Genomic DNA, 25,526 nt, shown 5'->3' with positions numbered 1-25,526 from the left:
GGTCAAATATTACAGAAACAAGACCACGAAAATTTACTTTTAATGTGCACACCGAAATTACCGAATGTAATAATTAATATTGCTGATTTTGTAACTTGTTCAGACAGTCAGTCTTCCATATTGACGTCCTTGGAATCTTCCTGTACAATACCTATTACATGTGGGTTTTTTAATGTTTAATCTCAATTTTACGAACCCAATACCATTAACGACTGCACGTCAGTTCACATTTTATTCCACGCTCATATATGGCACGAACCCTACATATTGTTAAGGACCACACCCCCACCCCAAACCCACAACCCGCCACGCCCTCCACTAAACTACCGTTTGTAATCTTAAGGCTTAAACATAGCAGCACGATGATGGGAAAAAAAATCCTAGAAAAGTCCTTCCCAAAGAAATGGCCAACGTGCCAAACCATGCGGTGCGAAGATCAACCAGTGATGGTAAGAACTGTGTCGATGAAGATGTCGTTGGAAACCATTCCACGCGTGTCCACTCCTCAACCTCGCGATGAGCACTCGAATCAGCCACGCGAAGTCGGTATCTGGATTAAAAATTGCATGCCTCAGTGATCAAGTACCCAGTGAACCATAACAGCCAAGGTAAGAGTTAATGGCCTAATACGAACGCCACCGCAGGTAGGGGTTCCCGTTTTAATGACGTCAGCCACTCAAAGTGGGGATGCAAAATTGCTCCGTGAATTGATGAAGTACAGCTGAACGTATTACTAATGTAGGTTAACTGCCTGTGAACGGAAATGGCACAGCAGCGTAAGGGTAATTGTACAACGAAACGTAACAGCAGTGTAGGAGTAATTATAAACGTAATAGGATCTAGGGGCACGTTCAGAAACATCGCTCGTTTAGAGGGGTCGGGCGGGACGTAGCCCAGTGGTAAAGCGCTGGGATCGTTCCTCGTCGGTGGCCCATTGGGTTATTTCTCATTCCAGCCAGTGCACCACGACTGGTATATCAAAGGCCGTGGTATATGCTATTCTGGCTGTGGGATGGTGCATATAAAAGATTCCTTGCTACTAATGGAAACATGTAGCGAGTTTCCTCTTAGGATAAATGTCAAAATTACCAAATGTTTGACATCCAATAGCCAATGATTAATAAATCAATGTGCTCTAGTGGTGTCGTTAAACAAAACCAACTTTTAGAGTGTTAACCTTTTCACCGACCAGATGTAAGTCTCGTTGTATAACCCATTAGTTGTTAAAGTCTTGGTCAGACCGAGTGTCACGGGGATTCTATAATTCCCGTAACTGAATAAAAGACGATTATCAAAAATCTCTCCTAACTGTATATCTATTAGATCTCTCTGTAACAGGCTGTTAAACCTAGTATGGCTCGTCTCTAGGTATGATCAGAGATACGATCTTATATAAAGTATATATTAATATAGCACGTTAGTTCTCTAGAAAACACAACAAAAACACAATACACTTTGGAATCTGTATTAATCTACGCTGACAAATGTACAGCCGTAGTAGTTAATTAATAACAACAATAATAACAACCCAGAACTGATCACTTAATTAGTTAATCTCTAGGTGTCTAGTTACACAATATGCGAATCACTTCACCGTTACACCACACCCACACGTGTGATAATTGAGAAACGCTTCTCGGAGAAGTTAATTAATAAAGGAATTACAACACCATTCCTAACTGGTTAATTTTTAATTAACCCTTACTACTCGTTCAGTAACGTGTGATAATTTAGAACGCTTCTTGGGGAACATAATTAATAAAGGAATTACAGCTCTATTCCTAACGGGTTAATTTTTAATTAACCCTAACTACTCATTCAGTAACCTTGTAACACAGAATTAATACTTATCACAATAAAGACAATAACCTACAGTGTACCCAGGTCTTCTAGGATGACTGGCTAAGCTTTATATTACCAAATACTCATATAATGTTAGAACAATAAGTCTACGATTTACTTCGTCAGATGACCGAAGACACTGTCTAAAGAATATTGGTATAATACAGTATTAAAATATTTAAGTCACATCAATCACATCAAGGTTATACACAGAGCAGAAATGATATTTACCAAAGTCCAAACGGACTAACGTTCCTTCGGAGCCTTCCTGTTCGTTCTCCTCGATATCTCTAAATCCTAGCTATTTATTCCAAAATCAGAATTGGCCTGGGGGAACAAGGCGGCACCTCACGTATCATCTCATATTTCATCTCTACTAGCGTAGATATTATTTCTCTCTGATCGTCAGACTTACTGACGCCATCGTCGCCAATCGCGAGCAATCTCCTGGCCATAAACAGCACTACCGGAGATATTACGTTAACTACTAGCCACATGGCCTCTGCAGCTGGCTGAGGGTGTGTATTGGAACGCCAGAGTCGCGCGAAGTATTACGTAACAAGTTGTCCACCTGGGCTACGGGCAATAAACTGCACACGGCCCTCTAACATAATTAAAATCGCCACAGGCGAAACAAATTTAAGAGCATGTACCGTGACACCGAGCTACGACGTCGTGAGATGGGGTGAGATTCTAGATATCTATGATTATCCCCGACTCTGCTACGATATTACAATCTTAGTTCACTGTCGTGTGGTCACACTGGAAACGATGGGTTTGCGACGCATCTGAGACAATCATAGGGAAATCGTATGACTTCACTACGATTTTCTGCCGATAAGCTGACATTATCGTAGGAACACAATTAAAGTTGTGTGATGGTCGTGCGACCTCGTACGATGTCTTAAGATCCCACGTGATGTCGTACGACGTCGTCGACCTTCATACGACATCGTTTGCCATTCACATTTCAGTCATACGACGTCTTTAATTAATATTTCCAGGTGAGAACATGTGAAAATGTCGAACAATACCCTACAATCCTGGGAATCGCAGCCAGGTTTTTAAACAACCAAAAACCGCCAAGATGTCGTGCGAGAACCCCCGATGGCTGCGACGTCGTGCAACGCCGCGCGATTACACCCCACCCCACCCCACCCTCGATGGTCCGCGATCAGCCGAAATTCAGCCATCTCAGGTGGTCGTACGATGTCTTAAGGCCGGTGTGACCGTAGCTTAATTTGAGCGCACCAGTCGTAAGTCGGGAGTTGGGGAAAGTACAACGCATACATCGAGTTGGCCACTTCGTCGTGACAGTTGACAGTCTGCGCCTAGCACTAAATGAGGTTCACTTGGACGTGAGTGGGTCAGGTGTTGTTTGGTATACTGATAGGTGCACATTCACCTGGATCAATCTGGTGGCTACTGGCTTGCTTTGGGCGGCCACGCAGGTCCATGAGCATCCCTTCATTTCTTGTCAAGATCTGTTACGATTGCAAAAAATCACAATTTTTTTTTTTTTTTTTTTTAATTTTTTCTTCAAAACATTTCAGGGTCCCTACTAATCTCTTTTGAGATTCAAAACTTCTACTGGCGTCGTTTGAATCTCGACGGCGAGTAAAAGCTTGGAAATTTACTAATCTTGACATTGTCAGGTATGTAAAAAACGATCATGTTGGAGGAACATATATTTGCCGACAACAGGTGTTTGGATTTTTACGAACGTTCGATATTAGTGTCAGAATCCGTCCTGTAAAATTTCCAGTGCTGATTTATTTACTCGCCGTCGAGTTATTTTTATCCGAATATTTACACCTAGAGATTTCCTTTTTGTACCAAGAACTTGTCCGTGTAACCGCAGTCAAGGTTTTAAAAGAGAACGTCCCATATTGAATAGTACATAGGATTGCTGTCAGGGCACTTAAAAAAGGAAATTTCAAACTGTTGTGGAAATGACAACCCTTCAAAAAGTAAGTAAGTGGATTCGATCGTTACAGACTGAGGCAGAAAACAGAAAGTGAACCAAATGACATTATCCCTTATAGGTAGTACTAAACCAAATAACTTTCGGCTGGGGCAAAGTTCGAGGTGCTCCCAACTTTGGATTCCGTGTCCTGTGATTGGTGATAAATGTGTGGACTAAAATTACATATTAAAAATATAGTCCTGTTTAGAATATCAGTATCTGTATAAACAGGGTGTTTGGCGTTGTCCTAATGTTTTAGCCCAAACCAGATTTTATCTCCTAATAATTCCGTAAGCACGAATATATATATATATATATATATATATATATATATATTACGAAGTAAAATGAAACGTGACTGCTTAAAAAGTTAGCACACGACCGCAAACACACTGGATGTACAGACACTGATATTCTAAACAAGAAAACGGCTAGTTAGAAAACGGTTATGTTAGTCGGACATATCTTACAATGGCTGCTAACTCAGGATAGTCTTCTTTAAACTGACATGTATTACAAACTGTAAGAACTGAGTTAAAAGGGGTTTGTGTTTAACGACACCATTAGAGCACATTGATGGGCAATGGGCAACTATATTTACGTGCCCCTATCCACAAAGATTCAGGCACGCCCACTACGGATTTAGCCTCTGACTTCGCCAGTGACTAACTCCGGAGCAACGGGGGGGGGGGGGGGGGGGGGGGGGGGGGGGGGGGGGGTAAGTTTGAGGTGGGCAGAATTTGGAAAAAGCCAGTTAGTAGAGTCCAACGGGAACGCGGACCAAATAGCAGACACCAAGTGAGGCCGAGCTGTGATTGGCTGAATTTCGATTCCTTGGTGAAAACTTGACAAACTACGACTACCGAGAATAACTGCATCCAAAAGCATGTCTGGACACTAAAATTAAAGCCAAACTTAGTTGAGACTGCTCGGTTGAAAGGTTTTTAAGGTGATTGTGAGCAATTGAACGGGCGCCAAAGTAAAGTGCGTCGGACTATTTATAAAAAAATAAACATAAGAATTTTGAACAATCATCGAAATGTTTTAAGTCCAACTAGCCCAAAAAAGGAGGTTGATACCTGTCCTAGCAAAGGTTGGCGTCTAGGGTGATCCGATGTACCCGGTGGTCTCAAGCTGCGGGAGGAACTGCCGGTAGGCGGAGTCTGCTAGTGCCTTGGTGATGGTACGGTAGTGAGTCCCCGCGACGGTTTTCAGAACGCGATGTAATGTCGGGTTGTCCATCTCCAAGAGTAGCAGTCCTTGGCTGAATATTCCGCCCCGGCAGATGGTGACGCAAACTGCGTTGTGTCCCTCTCGCATCTTGAGTCGATGTACGGCGAACTCACCTTCGTCTGGATTGTCTGGCAAAGGTTGGTAAGCTAGGGCCTTGGGTCTGCTGATGAGTTGGCGTTCGTCTCGGGTGTTGTTTTTAACCAGTTGTTGGAAACGCTGGGGGAGCCGGTTGGCCTGCAGTGACCACTGCTCCACTGGTTGTTCGTCTGGCTTCGGCGGTTGAGAGGGGCGACTTGGCTTGGCTGGTTGGCACTCGGGGGAGTGGTCGCCTTCCTCTTGACAACAGCCACCTTCCGGGCCTGCGCCTCAACGGGTGTCGCCGGTTTAATCGGCGACATGTCCGAAAGCGCTTGCGAAGGTTGTGGTGCAGGTGGCCGGTTGTACGGTGTGACGCAGATCTCTGTGTCGAACTCCGTCTCCGGCTCTTCCGTTGGCAGAGAAGCTGGAACATCCGGGGCCGGAACCTCTTCTGTTCTTGTCTTCTTGCTCGGGTGAGCGGTGTTCGGCGGTCGAACAGAAGGAGTCGCCGCCGGCGGTTTAGCCACCGGTTTTGATCCCACCCACCCCCCCCCCCCCTGCGCCGCCGCTGGCGCACGTCTCCTCTTCCTCCACCTTCCTTTCTTCTGAATACGGTCTCCGTACACCAAGGTCACGGTTGCCCGTGACCCGGTGTACGAGACTCGATATTCCAGCAGAGCTCTATAGGTTGCGATAAGCCCCCCCCCCCCCCCAGGTGGGGGGTAAACGCACAGCACAGCACAGTCGATCACGTCTGTCTCCAAGGGCTGCATGACTAGGAATGAAAAGTACAGAATGAGCACATTGATTTAGTGTAATTTAGCAAAGGATCTTTTATATGCACCATCCCACAGACAGGATAGCATATACCGCGGCCTTTGATATACTGATCGTGGTTCAACTGGTTGGAACGAGAAATAGCCCAATCGTTCCTAGACCGCGAGTGTTTTGCCACTGGGCTACGTCCTGCCCATGTATGAACTGAGATGCGCGCGTGTGTGTGTGTGTGTGTGTGTATAGATACATACACACACACACACACACACACACACACACACACACACACACACACACACACACACACACACACACACATATATATATATATATATATATATATATATATATATATATATATATATACATACATGCCTCAATATCTCAGATGGTATCGTGGCAAGTCTGCAATTTGCGGGCGATTCAGCGCCATAGGTTTGAGTCCCAACAACTGCATGGGACAATTTGTGAGGCCAGAAAGGATTTAATTATCAACTGCGTCAGTGTGTTAATATCTATGTATGTAATCGTCAACCTCAACATACATACATACAATATATAGATATTCATACATCAATACATACATATATGTAAATATGTGAGATTTTTACTAACAAACTAAAGCTCCGTTTCCCATCACGGTGATTATTGCAGGAGCGTCGGAAGCAATTAAAAGTTGGTACGGGCATGAAAGCAATGAATATGATGAGATCTATACTATGCGAGCGCCTTAGGAAGAGAAAACATTTTTCTAGCCCAAAAAGTGGTACCGCTTCCGACGCCCCTGTATTGTCCGTACTCTTTTTTTTTCTTTTTGCAGAATTTACCGTTCCTCAAGACAATTCCTGGAGAAGTGAAAACAGGTTGGAAAGTAGAGGTTTTTGGAACACCTCTCGATGTTGGAAGGTAATGACCTGGGCCGTAGTTGATTTTTTAAAAATTGGAGTGGTAGTACCACAAAATCAAGGCACTGTAACACAGGGGCCGCGAAACGGAGGACCCGCTGAAGCCACGCTCTCTACCCCCATCTCTCCTCCTCTTTTCCCTGCTGTTGTGCTCAGAAGGCTGGAAATCCCGTATTTGAACATCTGATAGTTACATTTTTCTCGTGGAAATAACTTTCAAATGCCATATAGTAGAGTCATTTCCAGATAAACAAAACAAAAAGCACATTTTAAATAAAAATATAAGACTCCTCTTTTCTTTTCTTTTTTACAATGTTTACAATAAACTCTAGTCATATATATATATTTTTTTTTTTTTTTTTTTTTTTTTTAAACAATATTTATTGACGTTTGTATTAACTTTGGGGATTGACAAACAGGCGATGCCTATATTAAGGTCTCCCCCTACATTCGTCAACTACACATTTTACATGCAGACAAAATGATAAAAAATGATTTAAAACAGCAAGTAGACCGACAAACAAGAAGTGAAGATTTTAGGCGGAGAGAGAGAGAGAGAGAGAGAGAGAGAGAGAGAGAGAGAGAGAGAGAGAGAGAGAGAGAGAGAGAGAGAGAGAGAGAGAGAGAGAGAGAGAGAGAGAGAGACAGGACAGTGTAATATTTCATATCGCCTCTCTTAATGTTTTTAAAATATGATGTTTTATGGTCATGTTTTATCTCAGGATCGGGTGAATAATGTATTTCAAATTGTCAAAAAAAAATTACGGAACAGTGTCTGATAGTTGGTCAACACTGTAATATATGGTGGATCATCGAAAATTCTTAAATCAAAGACATTGAACCAAAATTCTACAAAACATTTACTTTGAGTTATACAGAATGCCGGTGATATGGTAATAGGTAAAAATGAAGCTTTGTTCAGGTTTTATGCCGTCATTCTTCACATGGTCTTTCGTTTGTGCTGACTGGTGTTGTTTTAGGAAATGTTGTGTTTTATATTGTATCCTTGAATAATTCTAATGGCCCAAACTTTATGAATTCATGAAATTCCTACAGTGCATATTCTTACTATTATCCTGTTCAATTATTTAGACCCAAAGTTTTTTGCAAATGTTACGTTTATTTCCTATTCGATATTTGTTTTCTTTGCATTTACATGAAAACAAACCCAAACCCCGACATGCACGAAGTTGACTTAATTCCACTTTTTAAAAATCTCTGTGTCTTTTGAATGCACGTTATTTCTCCTATAAATAACTACGGTCATTTGCATATCAAAACATTGGGATCTGAGGCTACGTGAAGGCCATTATAGCCTGTTTCACTAAATCAAGGTTATTATTGTTTTGCAGTGTGTAACAGCATTGTCTAATCTTTCCGTTAAACATAGATGTAAAGAAACAGAACATGTAACCTTTTCTTGTACGTGCATTATATTTAATAAATTTAGCTAATGTATTATGTATTTTTATTTTATTATATCAATTATATATTAGCATACCATACCTAACCTAACACAACTGAGGTGTAGCACAGTAATAAACACAAATCACCTCACACACCGCAGGAATGTGCTTTCCAAATTTATAAATAAATTTAATGCAGGGCCGGACCCAGAAGACCGGGGGGGGGGGGGATAAAATGTCAAAGGCCACCAACATCAAATAATAATAAAAATGTTATTTAATTTGCCTCTAAATTGGAAACTCATACATATATATATATATATATATATATATATATATATATATATATATATATATATATATATATATATATATATATATATATATATATAGTATTTAGGGTGGTGCTAGGGACTGGGGTTTGGGGGTTGGGTGTTACATTTGTAATGCGAAAAACCAAAGGGCTATTGTTCGGACTCGAACATATCCATATCAACTTTACGAAGAACACTCCATGACCTCGATTTTAAATACCAACATATGTCTACAACCGGAAAAGTGATTGTTGAGGACGCCAATATATCAGACAGGAGACTGTCCTATCTCCATGAAATATCCAGTTTACGAGAACAGGGGTATTTAATAGTGTATCAAGATGAGACCTGGGTGAATGTCAACCACACAACATCCCACCACTGGACAGATATCCACTCGGGCACAAGTACCGCCAATCACCTGCCGAAATCGGACGCTGCTGATCGAGTTCCTAAACTCTGTTCGGTGACTGGGAAGGGAAAAAGACTTATTATTTGTCATGCTGGCTGTGATAAATATGGATTGATAGATGGCTGTGAATTGATCTTTGAGGCTAAAAAACCCAGACGGAGACTATCATGGTGAGATGAATCATGAAAAGTTCATCAAATGGTTTGAAGAACAACTTATGCCTTCTCTACCAGAACCTTCTGTTATCGTCATGGATAACGCAAGCTACCACAACAAATTAACTGAGATTACACGATGTCCTGCACTAAACGCTAAAAAGGAAGAAATTCAGTCGTGGCTACGAAACAAAAATATACCTTTTGAGAGTAACATGACAAAGCCAGTTCTTTATGAACTTGTGAAAAGTAACAAATGTGCAAAGCAATTTGTTACTGATGATTTTGCTGAACGCCATGGGCACTTGTGTCTAAGACTGCCGCCAAGACATTCTGAACTCAATCCGATAGAACTGATCTGGAGTCAAGTCAAAGGGCACATAGCTCGTCATAATGATGGTAAAATTACCACGGTGCGTAGAGAACTTGCACATGCATTGAACACCTACACACTTCTCTGACGCAGTTAAACATGTAATAAAGACCGAAGAAGATTTTAGAAAACAAAATAGTTTTATAAGAAATAAAATACCCCGTGATAGTCCCCCTTAACGAAGATAGTGATGAAGAAATGAGTTCGTCGACTGATTAAGTTATTTCTCCATACCCATCAGGAGTATTACAAAAACAATTTATTTCCATATCATTCACTATCAAACAACCTAACAACCTATAAACTAATCGACTAGAAATGCATATAGACTACACATACATACGAGAGAAATGTTTATTTAACGACACACTCAACGCATTTGATATACGTCTATGTGGCGTCAGACAAAACGGTTAAGGAGCATTATGACCACGAGAAAGAAACTCGCTACCGCCACATGGGCCACTGTTTCCGATAAGCAATTTTGATAAGCAATAAGGGACGTTTTATATGCACCATCCCATAGACAGGATAGCACATACCACAGCCTTTATACATCAGTTGTGGTGCACAGGCTGGAACTAGACACAACCCAATGGGTCCACCATGTGGGATCGATCAGTCGACCTACCATGAGCGAACGCTTTACCTCTGAGCTACGTCCCGCTCCATATACAAAAGAAGCCTTAAGTGGGGTTGGGGTTGTGCAGAGGGTCACACCTCTACCAATCGCATGCATACCATATTCTTCTCTCTCTCTCCCTATAACCATATATTAAAATATGTTGAGTGCGTCGTTACATAATATCTCTCTCTCTCTCTCTCTCTCTCTCTCTCTCTCTCTCTCTCTCTCTCTCTCTCTCTCTCTCTCTCTCTCTCTCTCTCTATCTCTCTCTCTCTCTCTCTCTCGCTCGTATGTCTGTGTCTGCTTTTCACCCTCTGCTTGTTGCTATGTTATCCAGTGATATCATTTGTAATTACTGAAGTACGTTTTGTGAATAAAAATAATGAATTAGAAAACTAAAGTGCACCACATATTGTAACTGTTAGCCGCATATACTGTGGGTTCAAATTACAATAGGTGTTGCAAAAGAAGTCCTTGTGTGTGAAGAATATTTCTTGATTGTGATAATTAATTTTAGTTCCCAATATCAGGAATTTTACGACAATGAATGTTCCATAATAGTGTAGACGCGATATCGTATTGCCTGTTGACAATGAATGTTCCATAATAGTGTAGACGCGATATCGTATTGCCTGTTGACAATGAATGTTCCATAATAGTGTAGACGCGATATCGTATTGCCTGTTGACAATGAATGTTCCATAATAGTGTAGACGCGATATCGTATTGCCTGTTGACAATGAATGTTCCATAATAGTGTAGACGCGATATCGTATTGCCTGTTGACAATGAATGTTCCATAATAGTGTAGACGCGATATCGTATTGCCTGTTGACAATGAATGTTCCATAATAGTGTAGACGCGATATCGTATTGCCTGTTGACAATGAATGTTCCATAATAGTGTAGACGCGATATCGTATTGCCTGTTGACAATGAATGTTCCATAATAGTGTAGACGCGATATCGTATTGCCTGTTCACAAAGGGTTTACGTTTTCTTTACAACTTGTATGTGATATTATTTTGTGTTTTAATGGCTGTATTGATCTTGTTTATATCACCGACGCTAGCTGTTACAGAGTATAAGTTATAATCGGCATTACAGAATAGAATCTAATAGTTTTCAACTGTCGGGTGCACTTAGCGAGATAAATATTATTATCTTTTGTTTTTAAAGCACCATCAAAGCGTCGTGGGATACAAACACAAAGAGATCAGAAAACATCAAGTTCGTTTAATATAATAGTGCTTAAATATGATGGTTATGCCAGTGGGCCCTATCACAAACTGTTCATGTAGTGTATCCAGAATTTATATCACAGATAACCATGACAAAAAGGGATTCCTGACATAATTTGACACTTTGAGCGATGTATTTTGTCTCGAAGATATTTTAGCAATATCACATTCCTGTCTTTGTGTTGATTGTATGTGTTTGTCTGCGTGAATCTTTGTATTAATGCCTTGCTTTTTCTGTCTGTCAAATACAAAACATACACGTCCTACCAATACCAATTGGGACATCTTGGGGAGTTGGGACATTTTGGGCTTCAACACGTCATACCAATACCTAAATTCATGTCTATTGTGTGCATTTATTATGTGCGTGCGTGTCACTTACAGCTGTCAAAACGTCTGAAATATGCAATCTAAGATATAATTGTTTGCATAATATTAATGTATTATAATACAGTAATTGCATAGTATAGAATTACACTTCTGGGTAAAAGTTAAGCTGTACTATCAACTCTGTTATGATTTTTAAAGTCTCATTCCAATGTTATTTTGGCCCATTTCGGTTATTTATGGTCCATTTCGGTCCGTTTCTGTCCCATTTCGGTCCTTTCGGTCCCATATCGGTCCATTTCGGTCCCTTTCGGTGTTTCGTCGGTCCATTTCGGTCCCTTACTGTATTTCGTCGGACTCTATAATATTCATATTTAGATTACCTTTTAACTGGGAGAGCTGAACTTCCAATGCCCCCTGCCCTAGGGGTATTTCCGGGGGGGTTTTCAGTTTTTTTTTTCCATACATATTGATATCCAGTCGACTTCACAAGTTTTGTGTTAACACCCGTTTTGTTTTCTCTTATTGCAGGTGCAGGCTATGACTCTTACGTAGCCATACACTTCGATGTTCGCTTCAAGTATCGAGAGTATATTAACATAGTACTCCGCTCCATGAAAAAGGAGAGGGTTTCCTCTCTAAGACTATGTCAAAATTACCAAATGTTTGACATCTAATAGCCGATGATTAATAAATCAATGTACTCTAGTGGTGTCGTTAAACAAAACAAACCTTAAATTTCTTAGTTTAGCGACGATATATATTTGTCTTGAATGGGATCATCAAACCACAGATGGACATAGTATACTTTCCAACAGACAGAACATCGGATAACATACCTGTCATATACCAGTCGTGGGGCACTGTTTTCGACAGAGGAGAAAAAGTTTGTTTTGTTTAACGACACCACTGGAGCACATAGATTTGTTAATCATCGGCTATTGTATATCAAACATTTGGTAATTCTGACTCGTAGTCATCAGAGGAAACCCACTACATTTTTTTTTTAATGCAGCAAGGGATCTTTTATATGCACTTTCCCAGAGGCAGGAAACATATACCACGGCCCTTGACCAGTTGTGGTTGGAAGGAGGAAACCCAATCAGCTGAATGCATCCACCGACGTGGTTCGATGCTGCGACGCAAGTACCGTAAGCAAGCACTAAACCGACTGAGCTAAATGCTCCCCCTTGGAGCGGAGAAAGCAAGAAAGAAAAACGGAGTACCAGTGATTTACATGATACGCCTGTCAATAGTAGGTTGCAGTGACCCAGTTGTGGTACCCGAAGCTGTTCTTGCAAGCAAGGTTTGAAGAATCTATATGAATTGATAAGGAAGATATGGCCAAGACAACAATTCACTTTAAAGTGCAGTAATGCATGAACAATATGTTGCAGTTACCTAGTTATGGTATGTGATAGACCTCATCCCAAGTTGTACTCACATGCAACGTTTCATGATCCTATATAAATTGATAAAAAAGATATTCCTTGAAAACGAAAAGAATAGAAAAAGAGAGGAAACCAGCTATAGCCACACACGATATTCAAAACGCAGTAAGGGATATTTTATGGCAATTTGTATGGTATGTTAAAGTTTTATTTTGTTTAAAGGAGAGGACAATTAAGACATTTGGCCTGGTTTTCATATTCAACGACATATAATGAACATTATTGCTTAATATCAACACGTATAATCGTATAGTTAATTAATAAAACGGTTAAATGTGACGGCTATTATATATAACGGGCGCAGCCATTTTGTACCATCTCAGTGAGTACGCCCTCTGGCGAGCTGGTGGTTACGTAATACTTAACGCGTAACGTCAGGAATGAGCCTTAGAACTAGAGAAACACAATCTACCTGGTTTTTGCGGGATGATAAATAGTCATAATTTGCAATGTTCTGTAATAATACACATCCCAGTAAGCCAGCAATAAGTATATCCAGCACTATATATATTATTTTTCAATACAAAATAAAATATCATTGTCAAAGTGGCTACACAATAAGTCGAAACAATAAACAATGTTTTGCCCATGCATTAACCTACGTACTGAAATGATACACGGAGTGTTTTCTTAGTTAATTGGTCTATGCTGTTAGTTGTTTCTACCTGTGATTGGCAGGTGTGTATTTGATTGGTAACCAGACGAGCCAATTAATTGACGCTGTCTAGACACAAAAATACATACCGGTATTGTGTAATATTACCTGTCGCCCCTAAAATTGTAATGGATATGGTTTATTACTGTAAATAGTTCTGTAAAACTATTGATTACAAAGACTTTTCCATCTAAAACCACAGAACTGACCAATTACGTAGTCCCAAAGAAAAGAAAATTATCACTTGGGTATCGTGGGTTATCGTTTTTACTCCCAACGTAGCATATCGATAGGCCTAATAGTGTACATTTTTCCTTTGGATTATTTAAGAGAAAAATACTATAATCCCATTTTGTTCCGTTAATGCAACTTGAAATATATTTAGTTAAATAGTTTATTATATTATTACGTCATTTATGCTGTTTTACAAGTCAGGTTGATCGAAGAGAAGCGCCTTGTCGAAAATTACTGCTTTTGTTTACACTGTACATACAGGATATGGTCAGGAGCTGACGTCACTTCGCCCCAAGCTATCCCACCGGACGTCACAAAAACGAAACAAAATGGCTGCCCCCATTTAGCAGGAATAATCATGTTTTTTTATTAACTCTAAAATTACGCGTTTTTCATTTGCTAAAGTGTCAGTATGTGTTGGTGTTCCGGGTATGCATCTTTCCAACACATAAGGCTCTTGTTTGAGTTGACCCTACCTTTAACGATTGATTTTTAATCATTGGCTATTGGATGTCAAACATTTGGTAAGTTTGACATATACACGTAGTCCTAGAGAGGAAACCCACTACAATTTTCCATAAGAAGCAAGGGATCTTTTATATGCACCATCAAACACACATGATGGTACATACCATGGGCTTTGACATACCTGTCATGGTGTACTGATTGGAACAAGAAATAGCCCAATGGGCAACTGACAGGGATCGATCTTAGACTGACCGCGCATCAGGAGAGTACTTTACCACTGGGTTCAGCCCCCCGAACGATTCAACTTCAAGATTGAATAATTACAATTCAAGTCAACAAAAACTACAACAGTTGTTTTTATTTACAGCATGGACATACATTTCCATAACTTTTCCACAATTCAAGATCAATTTCCAAAGACTTTTCGAAATGTGTATCAACCCTGTACAAAGTTAGAATCCTTGACTTTGCATAAAAATCACTGCTATTTATTATATGCTGTAGGCATGTTTCAAAGAGAACATGTAGCAGATATTTGGTAGTGGTTAAAACAAGTGCAGTCTGTGGGACTATATCCACTTAAGGGCAGGACGTTCCGTCCTGATTTACCACAACTGCATCATTATTGGCAAGTAAAATGCAGTTTGTGTTACTATAAACATTAAGATGACAAGAAGCACGCTGATATTGTAAACAAGAAAGACAATGCATTTAAAATGATTCATTAAAAATATTCACAGCCAAACATGGTTAGTTTTACCAAAGTAAAAATAGGGTCAGATGGTCCAGTCAGTTACTGGCCAAACTTGATTAATTTGTTTCTTTTCTTTTTTCTCTCTCTTTTTGTTTTTTAATTCAGCTGTATCACAAATGCACCGATTTTGTTTTGGTTTCATCTTCAAGCTTTGTGGCTTCCATATTTTCACTATCTTCTTTGATTCTCATCTTCGCTTCACTGCTGATGAAATCTATAGAAACATTGTAGCCAGTCCCACTGGTAAAAGTCACATCGTGAATGGTATGAGGTGCGCAGTATTTCTGGTAAAGGGAATCTTGTTTGGCTATTTCACAGGCTTCCTTGAACGTCAAAACCTTCAGCTTTTGCCAAGGCAGGTAATATTCACTCATTGGTTGGCCATTTGACTGCAGACAAAAACAACAAAATAATAAAAACAGTTTGTATTGTTTAATGACACCACTAGATCATATTGATTTATTAATCATTGTTTATTGGATATCAACTATTTGGTTATTTTGATAGATAGTCTTAGAGACGAAACCTGCTACATTTTTCGATTGATAGGATCTTTTATATGCACCATGCCACAGACAGGATAGCACATGTCATGCCCTTTGATATACCAGTTGTGGTGCACTGGCTAGAATGATAAATAGCCCAATGGGCCTGACTGGGATCGTTCCTAAACGGTCCACACATCAAGCAAGTGCTGTACCATTGAACTACCACTGACCCTAAATAATACTGAATGGAAAAAAAAGAAAGAAAAAAATTACAAAATAGAGAAAGAAAAAAAAATTGTAAAAGGAATGGAAAAAAAGAAAGAAGAAAAGTTGCAGGTGAGATTTCCCCATCCTTTATCTGTTATTATCACAGTACAACTAGAATTACAGTTTTAATCAACTTGTATGTTTAACAATAAACAGATTGCAGAAAACGTTAAGTGTTTTCTCTTTTATAGAGATATTACCTGTCCTCAAACAAGTGCATTCCCCCCCCCCCCCCCCACACACACAAGTGGACTGGTCCGATCATCCCAACAGATAATGGGATGGCCTAAATCTTCTACAGCATGCTCCCTTGTAGTTCCGGTCATGTGACTATAGCTGCCTTCTTTTTCACTGAGCGCATCACACGGATGATGGGAAGCGGGGAGGCACGGGTGGGAATAAACCCTTGAGGACAGGTAATATATCTATAAAAGAGAAAACACTTAAAGTTTTCTCCATTTCTTTTCAATATTACCTGTCCTCAAAAAAGTGCAGCATTCAACAGATGGTGGTGGGTACCAAATCCGAAGATGCTCTTAAAAACTCCCAGAGACCAGAGGGAGACTTACTAGTGGAAGAGTTAGGCCAACCATAAAGACCCCTCTTCCAAGGGATGCCCATCACAGCCCAATGCAGGTGATATTAGGAACAACAACCGAAAAGGCGGCATCCATCAGCAGTGGCAAGCCCGACACCAAGAAACCAACAGGAACTGGAGACGGAAGCCACATCATATGCAGGTTCTGACAGGGTGGGAAGACGTAGCCACCAGGGATGCAGGTATTAGGTAACCTCCCAACGTATTGAAGTGCTATTAAAAATAACGAGCAACAACATTGTATGGGTGCATCCATCAGAACACTGAACTAAACAGGTCCCTGAGTGTTTTCTGACCAGTACACCAAAAACCTGTTAGTCCAGTTAGGAAACATAATACCAAATGCATATTGTGCAACGGAAAATGTTGTCCAGACAAAGGTTCCGGCACCAGTACGTGGAAAGGTGCAAAAGAACAAATGTCTCAGCAGTCCTCAGCTTTCGATTCGAAGGACATCCTGGTGTGCAGCCTAGAATCCAACAGCAACCCTCAACGGTGACGAGGACTGCTAGTGTTCACCAGTGTCTGCGCAGCCACCACAGGACCCAGATGATGGAAGTCCTCGACATCCTCAGTGGAGACATCCCTCAGGTAAGAGTTGACAAGATGGAGTCCGTCGCTCAGAAACAGCCAGTGAGTATGTGCTGGATAGGAGTGTTTGCAAAGACATGGTGGCGGCCAGTGCATGCCATTCATGTGGGTTTGAGGCAGAATGTGCAGGCAAACCTGCAGTCTGGTACGCCAACAGAATCGTAGATCCAATCCAAGGAGCCACAGTATTCTTGGTAAGTGCGTCTGGTGAGAAGAAAGGAACAACCTCGAACGGCATTGGCGAACGAGCGAGTCCTTTCAATATAGTGGTTCAGAGCTCGAACAGGACACAAAGCCAAGACTTCAGTATCAGCCGGACCCAGGATGGACGATAACTCTTGAACCACATACGTTTGCGGCGGTTGATCAGGAAGCTGATTCTTCACCACAAAGTTTATGAGGAACCCCAAGGTAACCGACTTGCATTCACGGTGAAACCGAACTAGGTCCACATCTAAGGCATGTAGTTCAGAAACATGAGCAGCCGTTGGGAACCCCAACAAGAAGACAGTCGTCCGAGTAACAGCTTTCAAGGAGGACCCTTTCATCGGCTCATAGGGTACCACAGTCAAGGACCTCAAACCCAGATTCAAGACCCACTTAGGAGGATGAAGCGATGATCTTGATCTTCTGATTGAAACCCATGAATCATCGTATGGATCTCCGGGATAGCAGATAACTTCGTACCAGTAGCAGGATCACGGACAGTAGTGAAGACCGAGATGTAACCCGCAATCGTTGAGCCCTTGAGATTCAGAAATGTACGGAGGTACACCAGGAATCAGCCCGACGAGGTACAGGAACCGTCTGAGACTGGAGTTGATGCTGCAGGCACCATTGGACATTGTACACCACAGTAGGAGATGATGGATGAGCCGTCAGAATTGCCGCAGTAGACTGAGAAGAAAAACCCTGCTTCGTCAGACCTATAAGATCCACGCGTGTAGCTGGCAGAATCGTGGTTGCGAATGGTAGAGCCGAAATGTGTGTACAGCAGCAGATGAACCCACTCTGGCAGAGGCAGCAAATTTACATCGGTGCGATCAACAGCAGACAACAGTATTGTTGAAACCACTGTAGCACCCTGGACAGCATATGGCGTATGAACCCATCTGATCCCAGCTGATGGCGAGAGCATCTAGGTCAATGGCATCTGGATCTGGAACTGGCGACACATAGACCCGAAGTTGAAGGTTGAACTTTGTGGCAAACTGGTCAATGTTCGGTGTCCAGACGCTTGCACACCCATCGAACAGCCTCCGGATGTAGCATCCACTCCGTTGATTGAGGAGATGACAGCCGGGATAAACAGTCTGCTAGGATGTTGGGGACCAATGGAATATGTCATGCATGGAACTGCAGAGGCACATCGTGCACCCAGTCGTACAGGCGAAACGTCAGCTGCAGAAGACTGCTGGAGTGTGCCGCCCTGTCGATTGATGTAAGCCGCCATGGACCACCATAAGAGTTGCTCCAATCAAAGGATGACGTATAACACGGCTGCTTCTGGTGATGCAAAGAAATGGCCGCAAACAAACTCTGTCGAAGACGTTCGCCTGGCATTGCCACCATCAGGGACTGAACTGCAGGGCAACTGGTAACCGCGTCAGCAATTAGTACTGAATGCATGGATTCAGAAACAACTGGATACGGCGAAGCTGGAGTCGACCTCTAAGCGTCAAATCTTGCGCCGACGTCAAAATCACTCTTGCAATGATACTTCATGAAACAGTAGTAGAGTGATGCAGGAACCAGGACATCAGAAACAGTGATCCCGTGAAACAGTCAAGAGCCAATGACAGCGTAGAGACCTGCTACACTATATGCCCGATATACGTAGAAGTGAATCAACGCAAACAGCAACCGGCTAAAATCTACGGCCGTCACACCACTCGGTGCGAGACATCAGCAGAGACATCTAGACAGCATCGGTCAGCGGTAACAACAGTAAACGTCAGTGAGTTGATAAGCCGCAATGAACCGTAGTAAAACGATCATGGTAAAACCCCGTATCACATGATGGCAACTGGATGACTTCCGGAACCAGTGGAAGTAGCGACTTTCTTGCATCGCCACCGGATATAGTGAACGATCTGGCAAATATCGCTGAACTTTCCTCGAGCAACAGATGGACCGATGCACGTGGTCCCAACACAAGTGACCGGACCAATAGACTGTCTTCATCACCAACCCGGAATGCTTGTAATGTCGAACCCCTTTATGGCAAACAGCTTGGATGTAGACCACAGGTTTGCCAAGATGTCCGGCTTGTTGACAGTCAAGAATGGATCACTTCAGGCAAGCCGGTTGACGATAGTGTGCAACCTTAGTGGACATCGACGTCACAAAAGATGTAAGGCAGACCAACATCGAAGCCGACGGCTGGAACAAGGCATATTATCTGGCATCCTGCACCTGAGGAGTTATGGACTCCAGGAAAACATCAAATAGGACAGCATGTACAAACATCTACGCTGAACTGAAGCCATCGACTGGACGTGCCGATCTGTAAGTCCTAGGAAGATGTCTGGTCCCGCCGGAAACAGAGTCATCCAAGGCTGGCGCTACACCGTTGAAGGATAGGTTGAAGATGGGATACGTTCGTTGTGACGAATGGGGAACGCCACAAACGAAGCCGACTCATGAAAACCACGACATCGGATCAATCATCAAAACGGAAACTTTCTAGAATGGTGCCAGTGGATGGTGCAGTGATGAAAAATCTCATACACCGCAGTGAGACAATCCCTCAAAGCCATGTGGTTCACTGCATCCAGATCTTCTATCACAGAAGGCGCCAACGCATCATCAGAAACCTGGCACAGGCAATTCAATTCGATGTACTGTCTGCAATCGGTGTAGACGGTCCGATGTACTGACTGCAACAGAACACAGACCGTGGACGGTGTCATCAGGAACCGGTGTAAACCTTGAACGTCAGATCAGCTGCCGACCGGTGTGGACGGTCCGATGTACCGATTGCAAACGGAAACAGACCGTGGACAGTCCTGTCAGGAGCCGGTGTAAACCCTGAATGCCGGATTAACTGCCGACCGGTGTGGGCGGTTCGATGTACTGACTGCAAACGGACACGCGGACCGGCAGGAGCCAGTGGGACCCTGGACGCTGTACCACGTTGATCGATCACGGGACGACGGTACCGAACGGTGAGCCGATGATGCAATCTTCCAGTTCGTTACAGGGCTCAGTCTGCTTGCTGAAAGAAGCAATCTGCACAGACTGTTTACTGGTAGCCGTGTAAACTGACGGGGGGCCTGTGGCAGCCAACGATCGAATGACGACATCTGCCGGTGGAACCTCCGTGGCGATCATCGGAACCGGACCCTTCTTGACTGGAACCGGTGGATAGGCCAGCGATGGTAGCATCTCATATATGACAGCCAGACAGTCCCTCAGTGACAGGTCGTCTGCTGCATCCAGATCTTCCAGCACTGCAGGAAGCGATACATCATCAGAAAAGTCATGTAGCATCCATGAACAGGCAACCCAGTTGCTCTGGTCATGGCCCGATGGAGACCCGGACCGTGGATGGTTCCGTCTGGATACCAGAGAACCGGACTGTGGGCGGTCCCGTGTGGATACCGGAGAGTCGGACCATGGACGGTCCCGTCTGGATACCGTGGACCCCGCATCCGCCAATAATCATCTTGGAGGAACCGATGGAGCCGCTGGATTCCGTGGAGAATAACTTCGGCTTCGACCACTACAGTGATCCTTGGACCCTTGCACTCGCACTGTTGAAGATGGGTCAGAACGGCAATCCGAAGATGATGGATGTTTCGATGAAGAAATACCCTTCTCGGCCCACTTACTGGAACCCACTGGCCGCCGCTGGTGACTTCCGTGGAGCCGTAGGTCCTGGAGTTGTACTAGGTACCACTTTCGATGAAGAGGGGGGCCCGAACTGAACCCCTCCCCTGCAGGTTGTGGATCCGCCCTGAAAGCAACCGCCGACATCACTGTAAATATCAAGTCGGCTATGGAAGATGCCATAGATCCCGCCGATGTAGAGTCAGTCTTCTTGGATCTGGTTGACAACATGTTCAAGTAGACAGCAAACTCCTACTCTGACAGCTGAAATCAAGCGTCACATCTAGTCTCCAAATAGCAGGGCACTCGACACGAGGGACAGCTCAAGTGGATCGTCTCTAGACAAAAACTTCTGGCAACGAGTACAGGATATTTGACGAGAAGTACAAACATCAGATATAATAACAATTTCTACAAAGAGAAATAATATAAAATCATTAACACAAAACCGGTAACAGGGCCGCCATCTTTGCAAATGGTGACCACACAACGTTAACCGGCAAACAACAATTTCACACTGAAAACAAGTGTTTACACCAAAATAATACAACGATAAACATAACAACAAAGACAACTGTTACAAGAGTGTTGAACTCGGAAATTACTAGAATCCGACATGGTAAATAATTATCTCTGTTCAAAGAGAAATAAAAGACAACCATAAAAACACAAAGTCGGTAACGGGGCCGCCATCTTTGCAAATGTCGACCACACAATGTTCACCGGTAACAACAATTTTGGTAGAAAAAACACACTTGAAAACAAGTGTTTATGCCAAAATAGTACAACGAGAAAGATAACAACAATGACAGAAACGAATCCGTCAAATACACAAATTGTTATCACACAAAAAAAAAAACTTTGACTCCAAGAATAGAGCCAAAAGAAACACATCCGACCAGTATAGCGAAGAGGAAAAGAAGGAAGCTATAGTCACATGACCGGAACTACAAGGGACCATGCTGTAGAAGATTTAGGCCGTCCCATTATCTGTTGGGATGATCGGACCAGTCCACTTGCATGGAGGGGGGGGGGGGGGGGGGGGAAATGCACTTGTTTGAGGACAGGTAATATTGAAAAGAATTTTTTTTTCTATTAACTGTGACTGCTGTAAGAAATGTTATAGTACTGTTCTGCTATGCAATGTTAACTTCACTAAACCTTCATTTGAATGTGACCTACATGTACATAAAGATTGTAAATAAAGTGTAAAGGAAATTGAAGAAATGTGTCACAGGAAGAAAACAAGGAAGGAAGGAAATGTTTTATTTAACGATTAGCAGCAAGGAATCTTTTATTTGCGCTTCCCACAGGCAGGATAGCACAAACCATGGCCTTTGTTGGACCGGTTATGGATCACTGGTCGGTGCAAGTGGTTTACACCTACCCATTGAGCCTTGCGGAGCACTCACTCAGGGTTTGAAGTCGGTATCTGGATTAAAAATCCCATATCTCCGAACCCAGTACCTACCAGCCTGCAGACCCATGGCCTAACCACGACGCCACCGAGGCCAGTAAAGATCAAGAGAGAAATCTTGCTTCTACTGTACAGTGAAACATATTGCTTTTATCAACAAGCAACAAAGAGAACTTTAGAGGCAAGACAAGACAACTCACAGCCCTTTACACACCAGTGGAGTGAAAATAAAGATTAGCAAACTAAAAACAAGCCGATTTGCTTACCATGATTACTAGCGGCAGTTTGAAACTGTCGTCAACCACAGGCCAGGTCTGTTCAAGAACACTTTTATTCTGAAAAAGAAACCACACCCACAAAGACATCAGAATATATTAACACAGTTACATCAATTAAAAACAAACACACTGACAAATAGTTCTGGGTTTAAAAAACCCCACAAGCATATAACATTTTTATAAAATTTGTAACAAACTAGTCAACTCACGCATTTAGCGTGTATCACGGTATAACAATCACCGACTGATACAGGTGTTTAGTATGTAAAGTGGTATAACATTCACCCACTGGTATGGGTGTTTAGTGTGTGAAGTGGTATAACACTCACCCACTGGTACGGGTGTTTAGTGTGTGAAGTGGTATAACACTCACCCACTGGTACGGGTGTTTAGTGTGTGAAGTGGTATAACATTCACCCACTGGTATGGGTGTTTAGTGTGTGAAGTGGTATAACACTCACCCACTGGTACGGGTGTTTAGTGTGTGAAGTGGTATAACACTCACCCACTGGTACGGGTGTTTAGTGTGTATCATGGTATAACACTCACCCACTGGTACAGGTGTTTAGTGTGTATCACGGTATAACACTCACCCACTGGTATGAGTGTTTAGTGTGTATCACTGTATGACACTCACCCACTGGTACAGGTATTTAGTGTGTATCATGGTATAACACTCACCCACTGGTACAGGTGTTTAGTGTGTATCACGGTATGACACTCACCCACTGGTACAGGTGTTTAGTATGTATCACGATATGACACTCAGCCACTGGTACAGGCGTTTAGTGTGTATCACTGTATAACACTCACCCACTGGTACAGGTATTTAGTGTGCATCACAGTGTGACACTCACCCACTGGTACAGGTATTTAGTGTGTATCACTGTATAACACTCACCCACTGGTACAGGTGTTTAGTGTGTATCACGGTATGACACTCACCCACTGGTACAGGTGTTTAGTGTGTATCACGGTATGACACTCATCCACTGGTACAGGTGTTTAGTGTGTATCACGGTATGACACTCACCCACTGGTACAGGTGTTTAGTGTGTATCACTGTATAACACTCACCCACTGGTACAGGTATTTAGTGTGTATCATGGTATGACACTCACCCACTGGTACAGGTATTTAGTGTGTATCACTGTATAACACTCACCCACTGGTACAGGTGTTTAGTGTGTATCACGGTATGACACTCAGCCACTGGTACAGGCGTTTAGTGTGTATCACTGTATAACACTCACCCACTGGTACAGGTATTTAGTGTGTATCACGGTATGACACTCACCCACTGGTACAGGTATTTAGTGTGTATCACTGTATAACACTCACCCACTGGTACAGGTGTTTAGTGTGTATCACGGTATGACACTCACCCACTGGTACAGGTGTTTAGTGTGTATCACGGTATGACACTCAGCCACTGGTACAGGTGTTTAGTGTGTATCACGGTATGACACTCACCCACTGGTACAGGTGTTTAGTATGTAACACTGTATAACACTCACCCACTGGTATAGATGTTTAGTGTGTAATGTGGTATAACACTTACCCACTGGTATAGGTGTTTAGTGTTTATCACAGTATAACACTCACCCACTGGTACAGGTGTTTAGTGTTTATCACGGTATAACACTCACCCACTGGTACAGGTGTTTAGTGTGTAACACTGTATAACACTCACCCACTGGTACAGATGTTTAGTGTGTAATGTGGTATAACACTCACCCACTGGTACAGGTGTTTAGTGTTTATCACTGTATAACACTCACCCACTGGTACGGGTGTTTAGTGTTTATCACGGTATAACACTCACCCACTGGTACGGGTGTCTAGTGTGTATCACGGTATCACACTCACCCACTGGTACGGGTGTCTAGTGTGTATCACGGTATGACACTCACCCACTGGTACGGGTGTCTAGTGTGTATCACGGTATGACACTCACCCACAGGTACGGGTGTCTAGTGTGTATCACGGTATGACACTCACCCACTGGTACGGGTGTCTAGTGTGTATCACGGTATGACACTCACCCACTGGTACGGGTGTCTAGTGTGTATCACGGTATGACACTCACCCACTGGTACGGGTGTCTAGTGTGTATCACGGTATGACACTCACCCACTGGTACGGGTGTCTAGTGTGTATCACGGTATGACACTCACCCACTGGTACGGGTGTCTAGTGTGTATCACGGTATAAGACTCACCCACTGGTACATGTCTTTAGTGTGTATCACGGTAGAACCAAGACCTGCCCACAATTCTGAGGTGAAGTGTGGAGCTACGGGGGCCACCATTAAAATCAGATCGGCTAAAGCTCGCTCAAACTCTAAACTCTCGCTGAGCACTGCAGGTGGCACTTTCTGAAAAAGTCAGACATGCTGAGGTGTTTTCTTAAGTTTACATTACACTTTCTAACACAAATAAAAATAAAAAAATAATAAAAAAACACAAAAACCATACATATGAATGATCAACGTACATGTAACAGAATACATTAATTGAAAAATAATAATAAAATAAATAAAAATAAATAAATAGAAATATGTGGTTTTATGAATACTTAACAATCCAATTTTCTCATAAACTCTAATTCGAGTCAGTCATGGTATGTGCTGTTCTGCTTAACCAAAAATATTTAAATTAGCAGGAGCAGTCTTTGTCATGGCAGCAAACTAATCTAATGCGAAACAGTGTAAATAATTTAGAACAAAATATGCTAAGCAATATTTGATATTTCATTAATCAATGTATTTTAAAAATACTAGTAGACAGATAACTGAATATTTAATTTTAACATGCACTTCGAGCGGTGGGAGAAAAGGC

The 25,526-nt window shown here is 42.3% G+C and overlaps 1 protein-coding gene across 3 annotated transcripts in view; it reads right to left on the bottom strand.

Annotated features, from left to right (window-relative positions):
* Positions 1 to 14,800: 14,800 nt before the first annotated feature.
* The window catches only part of LOC121388790 (probable leucine--tRNA ligase, mitochondrial), a 39,535-nt gene continuing 28,809 nt past the window's right edge, over positions 14,801 to 25,526 (bottom strand). For all 3 annotated transcript variants that reach the window (XM_041520287.1, XM_041520290.1, XM_041520289.1), the window contains exons 23-25: positions 24,908 to 25,063; positions 22,675 to 22,743; positions 14,801 to 15,605 (exon numbers count right to left, since the gene is read on the bottom strand). In XM_041520287.1, coding sequence (XP_041376221.1) covers positions 15,327 to 15,605; positions 22,675 to 22,743; positions 24,908 to 25,063 — 504 coding nt within the window. In that variant the 3' untranslated portion in view covers positions 14,801 to 15,326. The remainder of the gene's footprint in view (positions 15,606 to 22,674; positions 22,744 to 24,907; positions 25,064 to 25,526) is intronic.

Source organism: Gigantopelta aegis, chromosome 14 (assembly GCF_016097555.1).
Source record: "Gigantopelta aegis isolate Gae_Host chromosome 14, Gae_host_genome, whole genome shotgun sequence".
NCBI classification, from domain to species: Eukaryota; Metazoa; Mollusca; class Gastropoda; order Neomphalida; family Peltospiridae; genus Gigantopelta; species Gigantopelta aegis.
The sequence above is the reverse complement of the archived record's forward strand: the minus strand, read 5'-3'. Positions and strand labels throughout refer to the sequence as shown.